Source organism: Bos javanicus, chromosome X, assembly GCF_032452875.1.
Source record: "Bos javanicus breed banteng chromosome X, ARS-OSU_banteng_1.0, whole genome shotgun sequence".
NCBI lineage: Eukaryota > Metazoa > Chordata > Mammalia > Artiodactyla > Bovidae > Bos > Bos javanicus.
This window is the reverse complement of record NC_083897.1, coordinates 87554396-87565470: the sequence shown is the minus strand read 5'-3', so window position 1 is coordinate 87565470 and position 11075 is coordinate 87554396. Positions and strand designations below refer to the sequence as shown.

The following is an 11075-nucleotide window of genomic DNA, read 5'->3' as shown; positions in this document are numbered from 1 at the left end:
CAGCCATTTTGCTTTTTTGCTTTTCCATGGGGATGGTCTTGATCCCTGTCTCCTGTACAATGTCACGAACCTCCGTCCATAGTTCATCAGGCACTCTATCAGATCTAGTCCCTTAAATCTATTTCTCACTTCCACTGTATAATCATAAGGAATTTAGGTCATACCTGAATGGTCTAGTGGTTTTCCCTACTTCAGCAATACATGAGCTGTGAACTTCCAGATGTTCAAGTTGGTTTTATTTATTTTTTTAATTTTATTTTATTTTTAAACTTTACATAATTGTATTAGTTTTGCCAAATATCAAAATGAATCCACCACAGGTATATATGTGTTCCCCATCCTGAACCCTCCTCCCTCCTCCCTCCCCATACCATCCCTCTGGGTCGTCCCAGTGCACTAGCCCCAAGCATCCAGTATCGTGCATCGAACCTGGACTGGCATCTCGTTTCATACATGATATTTTACATGTTTCAGTGCCATTCTCCCAAATCTTCCCACCCTCTCCCTCTCCCACAGAGTCCATAAGACTGTTCTATACATCAGTGTCTCTTTTGCTGTCTCGTACACAGGGTTATTGTTACCATCTTTCTAAATTCCATATATATGCGTTAGTATACTGTATTGGTGTTTTTCCTTCTGGCTTACTTCACTCTGTATAATAGGCTCCAGTTTCATCCACCTCATTAGAACTGATTCAAATGTATTCTTTTTAATGGCTGAGTAATACTCCATTGTGTATATGTACCACAGCTTTCTTATCCATTCATCTGCTGATGTACATCAAGTTGGTTTTAAAAAAGGCAGAGGAACCAGAGATCAAATTGCCAATATCCGCTGGATCATGGAAAAAGCAAGAGAGTTCCAGAAAAACATTTATTTCTGCTTTATTGACTATGCCAAAGCCTTTGACTGTGTGGATCACAATAAACTGTGGAAAATTCTGAAAGAGATGGGAATACCAGACAACCTGACCTGCCTCTTGAGAAATCTGTATGCAGGTCAGGAAGCAACAGTTAGAACTGGACATGGAACAACAGACTGGTTCCAAATAGGAAAAGGAGTACGTCAAGGCTGTATATTGTCACCCTGCTTATTTAACTGATATGCAGAGTACATCATGAGAAACGCTGAGCTGGAAGAAGCACAAGCTGGAATCAGGATTGCTGGGAGAAATATCAATAACCTCAGATATGCAGATGACAACACCCTTACGGCAGAAAGGGAAGAGGAACTAAAAAGCCTCTTGATGAAAGTGAAAGTGGAGAGTGAAAAAGTTGGCTTAAAGCTCAACATTCAGAAAATGAAGATCATGGCATCTGGTCCCATCACTTCACGAGAAATAGATGGGGAAACAGGAAACAGTGTCAGACTTTGTTTTTTGGGGCTCCAAAATAACTGTAGATGGTGACTGCAGCCATGAAATTAAAAGACGCTTACTCCTTGGAAGAAAAGTTATGACCAACCTAGATAGCATATTGAAAAGCAGAGACATTACTTTGCCAACAAAGGTCCATCTAGTCAAGGCTATGGTTTTTCCAGTGGTCATGTATGGATGTGAGAGTTGGACTATGAAGAAAGCTGAGCGCCGAAGAATTGATGCTTTTGAACTGTGGTGTTGGAGAAGACTCTTGAGAGTCCCTTGGACTGCAAGGAGATCCAACCAGTCCATTCTGAAGGAGATCAGTCCTGGGATTTCTTTGGAGGGAATGATGCTGAAGCTGAAACTCCAGTCCTTTGGCCACCTCATGCAAAGAGTTGACTCATTGGAAAAGACTCTGATGCTGGGAGGGATTGGGGGCAGGAGGAGAAGGGGACGACAGAGGATGAGATGGCTGGATGGCATCGCTGACTCGATGGACGTGAGTCTGAGTGAACTCTGGGAGTTGGTGATGGACAGGGAGGCCTGGTGTGCTGCGATTCATGGGGTCACAAAGAGTTGGACATGACTGAGTGACTGAACTGAACTGAACTGATGTGTAGGAGAGACAGTCTCAGGGCAGGCCTTTATTAAAAGTTATAAAAAAGTCAATATGTAATTGATGCTTTTCATAAAACTTGAAAAATGTGAATTAAGGTCGTGAAAATCTAATGAATATTTGTTATAAATAAGATACATTTTTGAAAATATTACATGATAATTATTCAGTGGTGAATCAGGTTTTAATCCTATCATGTATTTTTCTTCCATTCTTAAGGGTCAGCATGCATACTGAGGACTGTAAAGTCCTTTTTTTTTAGCCCCAGGACTGTATATCCTCTGGTTTATTCTGTGAATTTGAAAGTTTCTTCAACGTAAAAACAAAAGTTCGTCTCTTATTAGAAATACAGTCATCAGCATAAACCCAAAGCTTTTGTTGGCTAAAAGAGCAGTATTTGTAGTTTTGGTACCACAACATTTTACCTAGAAATTTACTGAATCAAAAGAGTTATCTATGAATGTGGTATTGGGGAAAATGCAGGGGGAGAGGGGGAGGAGGAGAGGAAATGAGAAGAAGGGGGAGAGAAACTATAAAAGATAATTATCTTTTAACTATCTTCACTAATGATTTATCCAGTGACCTTTACCAAATACATTTTGTGAACATAATGAAAATGTTTATAATGCCCTCAAAATCCCCATGACACTATATAACCTTTATTACATTAATATACTCACATGACTCCAAATAGAATGAATATTGTAAAGACTGTGTATCTAAAAGTGAGGCTTGATCTAAGCCCTCTGAGCTTTGTGACTTTAGATAGGATCCATTTTCCTAGTGATTTCTGTTGACCCTATGGTTCCATCTTATCAGCCCAATGAAATTGTGATTTCCAGGTAGAGTCCAATTCCCCAGAGTTCTCTTTGGTCCCTGCTATTGACACGAATCATGAATTTGTGCTTCTAAACATTCAATCACTCCTTCTTCTTCCTTTCCCCTTACCATCTGTTTTAATGAATAAGATTTTTTTTAAATAAAAGGCACATATGTAAGTTTTTTGAAAACCCAGATGCCCAAAAATTTACCACACTGACAGCAGTTAGCAGTTTTCATAATTTAATGAAAAAGTATTGGTAAAAAGGTGACATTTGAAAAAAGACAGTTTGTCTTTGAAAACTGGACTATATAAGACAAAATGAAAAAGATTTAACAAGAAGGTTAAGAGGTAATACTTCAAACAACAGCAAAATGTAGCAAATACATTTTGGGGCAGTTGAAATGTATACAGCTGAAGGCTCCTTCATTTATTTAGGAAAATTCTGTAAAAATATTACAACTATATTTCCCTGACTGAAATTATTTTTGTCAATACTATCCCAATGGCATTACATATATGGAATTTGGCTGAAGCACTTTTTTCAATGTTTGCTTTTCTTCCCACTCACTCAGAATTGAAAGGCATGAAAGGACACAGGTTACTGTACTGGCCTTTAACAGAGGAGTTTATAACATAGCTCCACTAGAATGGCATTATCATGAAGGTGTCAAATTATTATCTAACCCAGGAAATGCAAAGAAAAAGTACAGAAACCTAGTGCATAAATTGGAGAAATTCTCTTCCTCATTTGGATAATCCATAGCCTTTTCCTTTGTATTCAAATGAAATACAGGACACTGATCACACATGCTATGGTATGTTCACACATGTACACAGGCACAAAAGAAACATTTTGAAGGTGTAGCCAAAGGAGAGGCAAAATACAGAAATTTTCAGAAAAGGAGGAAGAAATAAAACCAAAGACAGCTACAGAAACAAAAGTGGGAAAGAGGTTTTGAAAACTACTGAGTTTCCCATATTTATGGAGAGAAGGGCCCCTGCCTTTACTGCAGCTGGGATATTTCACCAGGAAGCAACTTTAAAAATCTAAAATGGCCTCATTGTCTGAAAAGTCTCACTACATGTTCCCAAAATAGAAGAAAGAGAACATTAATTTAAGGCTAAGAAAAGTGAGCAGAGAATTATATATAGTTGGCTTCACATTTTAAAAACTGTAACATTTTCCTCTTCTTTAAATGGGAAGCAGGTATGTTTTATCCTCCACAAACCTAACTATTCTCTTCTTCCCCAGGATTAATCAAGGCTGATAGTTTGGGAACAGAGTATGAGCAACTTCTGAAAAACAGCTCCAGCCTTTTTGTTTTGGAAATTGCCTTGAACTCATAGTTGGTACAAAGCTAAATTATATCCATGTGTTTTTAAACACATGCTTTCAAATTCTGTTTGACAATAAAAATCTGTTTCAAAATTAAAGCAGATAAGAATATTTAACTTCTCTGCACTTTATTATCTTTTAATTATACCTCAATAAAAACTTTTATAAACATTAAAGCAGGCATACAAAAACTGTCAGCCAAACTTATTTAAGCCAAACTTATTTGAAAACAGTTAACACAAAAACCCTGACCTGATACAAATCCCTCAGAAATGTTCTCACTTTGGGAAAGGCTCTGGGATCCTTCACAAGCGCCTAAACTGAGAGAATCAGAGCATTTTCCTTGGAAGTAGTACTTTTGTAAACACTATCCACAAGTTAGCTTTTTATGCTTGTTAGCTGGGTGAAATAGTTACGAGTGTGTCCCCAACAAGCAAGTCTAGGAACAGGCACTGAACACTTATAAGCATTAGGTGTATTGACTTGGTAAGTTAAGATACTGTGAAAGGAACTCAACCTTGTGCAGAGCAAAGGAAGAGGGTAGTGAATTTGACAGTATCTGAAATATTGGTCCCTGGTCTCTCCCTGAAGAGTGTTTCCAGGTACCAGTGGAGTTAGAAACTTCCTACAGACACCAGGTCCGGGAGTCACATGCTGTAGCTTCGAAAGATAAGTAGTTTTAGTGTCTGATAATCATGGTCTCTTGCAAATCCATTAACAATGCATGGACTCTTAATATGTATGTATATCAATGTGTTAATATAATTGGAATGCTGCCCCAAAGTATTTACGGAGCAAATTACTCTGGTCCCAGCTGTTCTCACTAGCTTCTGGCAAAAAAAACACAACCACCCAAACTTTTGGACAGTATGTAATCCCTATAATGTGCTTGTAAAAACTAGACTTGATACCAGTTCAAAAACTGCAAGCCAATTTAGTGTGGAAAAATTTATATTCCCTTTTACTACAATTTCTCCCAACATATACTAGAGTCATTTTGGTGTATGAGTTTTCCCCAATATATGAGGCAAAGGCAAAGATGGAGGTTTTCTTGGAATTTCTAATCACCTCTGCATTGAACTGTGGGAAACAGGATATGTCTTGCTTTTACCATGGCAATCCCGTTTGGAATCATGGGGAGGATTTTCCCTATCAGAACTCTCTCTCTTTACCCTGACTTTTTCATCATTACCATCACTTTCTGCTTCTGAATCACTCAGCTCCACATCTGGGCAATACCCATCATTCTCCTGATATGGAGCTCTCCCTGCAGACCGCCTAACAAGCTGCTTGCCCCAGAGCTGCTCTTTGGGGTTAATATTCTTGGCTGCCTTCACATAGCGCTGGAGGTTCTCTGTGATCTTCACCCACTTATTGGTGGTCTCCTTAAAGGACCTGCTGGAGTGCTCCACAGTAGATTTTCTAAGGCTGCCCTGACTACCCAAGTGGGAGCTGAGCATGGGCTCCTGGTCAGAGAACATCTCACCTGAGCTATCTTTTTGGGTGACATCCCCAGACCAGGTACCCTCTAGGCCATTGGATTTGGCAAACTTGGGATTAGGTTGATTTTTCCCATTCCCAATGGAAGACTGTCCATGCAGGGCAGCCTGAAGGACCAGAGGCTTTCCCAGAGACTGCCCATGATAGAACTTAGGAGATGGAGGTTTGCAAGCAGGACTGGGATCCTCTGCTTCACTTCTATCATCACTGGGATTGGTCAGCAAACAGTCAGTCTGGCTCTCTTGTGGATGCTTTGGGTATGACTTCATTCTCATTTCCAGTGAATCTTGAGCCACCTGCATGCTCCTCATATTACAAGCAGGGGAGCTGTCATCAGGATAGAGAGGTCCATGATCAGGCTCTGTGGAGCTGTTACTGCCATCTTCTGTGGCTGATTTGGGCATTTTTAACTTTAAGGTAATTCTTGGTGGTGGGTAAAACAATGAATTTTCTAGTGCATTTGTCACAGGAAGTCCTGAGATTAAAAAAAGAAAGGTTCATTTTAACAACCAATCTAAATAACAGCATCTGTTTTCATGCAAATGGAAATAACAAGAAAGTGGGGGCAGCAATACTCATAATTAGACAAAGTATACTTTAAAACAAAGTCTATAACAAAGACAAAGAAGGGCATTAAATAATGATAAAGGGAGGAATACAAAAGGAAGGTATTACACTTGTTACCACATATACCCAAATAGAGGAACAACAAATATAAACAGCCAATACTAACAGAGATGAAAGAGAAGCTGACAATAATACAGTAATAGTAGGAGACTTTAATGCCCCACTTACATTAATGGACAGATCACCCAGAAAGAGCATTAACAAGTAATGGTGATCTTAAATGACACAATAGACAAGTTGGACTTAACCAGTATCTATAGGATATTACATCCCAAAACAGCAAAATACACATTCTTTTCAAGAGCACATGGGATGTTTTCCAGGATATATCATATGTGAAACCACAAATCATTTCTTGGATTATAAGAATTAATGTTGTTAAAATGGCCATACTACATTTTTTACAGAATTACAATAAATAACCCTAAAATTCATATGGAACCACAAAAGACCCTGAACTGCCAAAGCAACCTTGAAATAAAAGAACAAAGCTGGAAGTATCATGTGCCCAGACTTCCGACTATACTATAAAGCTACAGTAATCAAAACAGCATGGTACTGGTGCAAAAACAGACACATAGATTAACGGAACAGACTAAAGAGCTCAGAAATAAACCCACACACCTGTGGTCAGTTACACTTGCCTACAACAAAGGAGGCAAGAATATACAATGGAGAAAAGACAGTCTCTTTAACAAGTGGTGCTGGGAAAACTGGACAGCTTCATGTAAAACAGTGAGATTAGAACACTTCCTCACACCATTTATGAAAATAAACTCAAAATGGATTGAAGACCTAAAATGTTATATCTGAAACCATAAAATTCCTAGAAGAAAACAGAACACTTTTGACATAAATCACAGCAGTAGTTTTTTTGGGGGATCTGTCTCATAAGACCAAAGAAATAAAAGCAAAAATAAACAAATGGGACCCAATTAAACCTAAAGGCTTTTGCATGCAAAGGAAACCACTGACAAAATGAAAAGACAACCTACAGAATGGGAGAAAATTTTTGTAAATGGTACAACCAATGATGAGTTAATATCCAAAATACATAAAACAGTTCATACAACTTGATATTATAAAAACAAGCAACCCAATTAAAAAATGGGGAGAAGACCTGAACATTTTTTGGAAGACATATAGATGGCCAACAGGTACATGAAAAGATGCTCAACATTGATAACTATTAGAGAAATGCAAATCAAAGCCCGAATGAGATTTCACCTCACACCTGTCAAAATGCCTATCATCAAAAAGTTTGCAAATAATAAATGTTGGAGAGGATGTGGAAAAAAAGGAACACTTGTACACTGTTGGTGGGTGTGTAAATTGCTGCAGCCACTATGGAAAACAGTAGGGAGGTTCCTCAAAAAGCTAAAATTATAACTACTATAGGACCCAGCAATTCCACTCCTGGGTATATACCTGGAAAAAAACAAAAACACTATTTTGAAAAGGTATGTGCATCCTAATTTTCACAGCAGCACTATTTACAATAGCCAACATATGGAAGCAACTGAAAAGCCCATGAACAGAAGAATGGATGAAGAAGAGGTTATATATATATATATACACACACATATACATACACATATATATATACACACAATGGAATATTACTCAACCATAAAAAGAATGAAATTCTACCATGTGCAGCAACATGGATTAACCCAGAGAATATGCTAAGTGAAATACGTTAGCAGCAAAAGACAAATACTTTATGACATCACTTATATGTGGAATCTAAAAAATAATACAAATGATTATATATGCAAAACAAACAGACTCACAGATATAGAAAATAAACCAGTGGTTAGCAAAGGAGAGAGGGAAAGGGGGAGGGAAAAATTAGGGTATGGGATTGAGAGATACAAACTAGTACATATAAAATAAACAACAAGGATATATTGTATAGCACAGGGAATTATAGCCATTATCTTTTAGTAACTTTTAATGGAGTACAATCTGTAAAAATACTGAATTACTATGCTGTACACCTGAAACTAATATAATTTTGTAAAGCAACTATATTTCAATAAAAAAATAAACAAAGGCATACATTCTTACAGCAGAGTTCACGTGACCACTCTTCCAAATACTGAACAAATACCTGTGTTTGATATGTGCATATAGCAGCTGAAGTTAGCTGAACTAGAGGTTAGGGTGGGGATTGCTACAGGTGGAAAACTTAGCACTGCCACTTTTTGCTGTGTGACTCCCAACCTCTTCACCTCTGTTCTCCTAGTCTGTAAAAATAATCACAAAGACTAGTGTGATGCCTCATACATCCTTTCTGCTCCTTCTATTTCTGAAAAGAATGTCACTAGCAGTGGTTTAGAATAGGGTCTTCCTATTTGTGTGTCTGTACATGTGCATGAGTGGGTACCGCATAGCATTCAGAACTTGCCTGAATGTTCGGGCTTCCCTGGCGGCGCAGGTGATAAAGAATCTGCCTGCAATGTGGTAGACCCAGGTTCGATCCCTGGGTCAGGAAGATCCCCTTGAGAAGGGAATGGCACTCTGGTATTATTGCCTGGGAAATCCCATGGACAGAGGAGCCTGGCAGGCTCCATACAGTCCATTGGGTTGCAAAGAGTCAGACATGACTGAGCCACCAACACTTTCCCTTTCTTTTACTCTGAACATAGACATTTCAGATCACACCCTCCAGTCTTCCTAAAGCAAGTCAAATACAAACTCATAAGAATGTAGTACAGGTTTTGGTGGTTCCCATATATTTTATGTCCTTAACTTAAAATAATTTCTTCACTATGAATGACCATCATGGAGGTGTGGGGCAGGTTTTGTAGTGGCAAGCCCCCCAGAAAAGAATCATGATGTTTCTGCCAATCATGATATTTCTGCTGCTATGGGCTTGGCCTTGGGAGTACTGGCAATCAATTACCTGGTTATATCAACCCTATAATCATATTTATGACAAGTATTCCTCTCTATTATTCTGAGTGTTCTGAAATCAAAAGGGCACTAGTATCAAACAATTTATTTTTGTATAAGGACTTGACCTTTGCCCATTACCATCTCACTGTAGCCTCACAAAGATGACATACAGAAAAGACAACTATTAGGTGCCTCAATGGACATCTGTTCCCTAAAGGTCTAAACTGAACACTCAGCCCCCACTTCTACCAGAGCCTGCCATCTGTTGCTGCCACAAGCAGTTATGGGGCTGGGTCCCACTAATTAGAAGTCACATGGTCTAGGGGCCAATTTCCTTGGCACCATGGAAGCTCTTCCTGCTGTCCTCTGGTTCTCCTTGTCTTGTCTATCATGGTACTCTTATGGCTGAGCAGCCCTGCTGTTTCCTCCTACACCATTCTGCCGTGGCCTGTGATCCTCACAACTTTCCATAAGACTTTGACACCTACCTCACACCTTATTTCTGGGTGTCTCTCTTGCTCTATAGCTGGCGCTTGGCAGAAGCTGGATTCTGCACACATTGCCCAGTGACCCCTAGTTGCCCAGGCTCTGCCACTGACCTCTGTATTAAATGAGGCAAAGGGAGGTTACAAATATCTCTGAATATGACTGTCATCATTCCAGCCAAGCTCCTATGCTTAGAGTACTGTAATTATGTTCACTTGTTTCTCTCACCAAGTGGGCAGAGTTCTCTGAAGGAAGGAATTCTGTCTTGCTCACTGCTCTGTCTTCTAGCTCAGCTCTTAGTTCATAGGAGGTGCTCAACAAACGTCAGTGAATAAGTGAAAAGATAAGAACCCAGATCTCCTACTAAATTCTGGCTAAGGATTTGTTATTAATATAACAGACTGTTAGGATGAGTAACCCTGGAATTAAATGTTTTCCGGAAACTAGGATCAGATCGTATCCTACTGATTTCTAAATGAATCCAATGATTTTAGAATCATTTCATGGCTCCAACTAACAGCCTCTAATATCTGTCTGGGACATAAGTTATCTGTCCTAGACCTGCAACTCCACCAACCCTACCCTGGGATTTCTTGCCTCATGAGTCAACAGTGAAATGGGCCATGTTACATCATGGTTGGACTAGAACAAATGAATTTAAAAGATTTTTAAGTGAAACAATTGATATAAAATTTATACAGCTTACCTGCAGCAACTTCCTCATTAGCAAGCTTGACTTGCAAACCAAAGATCTGTTCTTGTAATTTGTTGTATGACAGTTTCATTTTTTCTCGTCTGCTTATCATGTAGCACAGGTTTCGGACCTGTAAGCCCAACCCCCAACAAATAAGAGAGTTTTGTCATGTTACACAAACCTGACAACTGAACATTGTTTGGCTAAAATTAAGACAACTTAATTTTACGTCACATGGCATGGGGGGCTGAGGAGAGAAGACAGAATCTAAAAGCTGCATAAAGAGAGCCGCTACATAGGTATTCACATGGCACGGTCAATGGTGGGATCATGGTTCCCATATCAATCAGCAGCACAAGCAAAAGCTCCAAAGCTACCTTCTCAAGTCTACTCTTCCTTTGGCATCATGGGCTTGATATTTATCTGTGCAGTCAGGCTAGAAAACTGAATGATGACTTAACAGTTTAGCTTTCCCTTTAGATCCCTGAGTAAATGGTGGCAATGCTGGATCCAGTATTCTAATGAGTGCTGGACCAGTAGGATAAAAGTCTGCTGGGAAGACTGGAAGTAGCTTTTTTTGCTCACACTTCCAGCTCAGTCAAGTTTCCATAGCCACAAGGGTGAAATCCTCACTCTCTCATGCTCTCCCATCTGGACAAGTTACTCAAACTTTCTGTGTCCCAGTTTATTCATCTGAAAATAGGGATAACTGTACCTTCTTCTTATGCATGT

At 39.1% G+C, this 11075-nt stretch overlaps 1 protein-coding gene across 3 annotated transcripts in view; it reads right to left on the bottom strand.

Annotated features, from left to right (window-relative positions):
- Nucleotides 1–3021: 3021 nt before the first annotated feature.
- JADE3 (jade family PHD finger 3) overlaps nt 3022–11075 on the bottom strand; it is a 138330-nt gene continuing 130276 nt past the window's right edge. For all 3 annotated transcript variants that reach the window (XM_061409878.1, XM_061409877.1, XM_061409879.1), the window contains exons 10-11: nt 10356–10473; nt 3022–6110 (exon numbers count right to left, since the gene is read on the bottom strand). In XM_061409878.1, coding sequence (XP_061265862.1) covers nt 5200–6110; nt 10356–10473 — 1029 coding nt within the window. In that variant the 3' untranslated portion in view covers nt 3022–5199. The remainder of the gene's footprint in view (nt 6111–10355; nt 10474–11075) is intronic.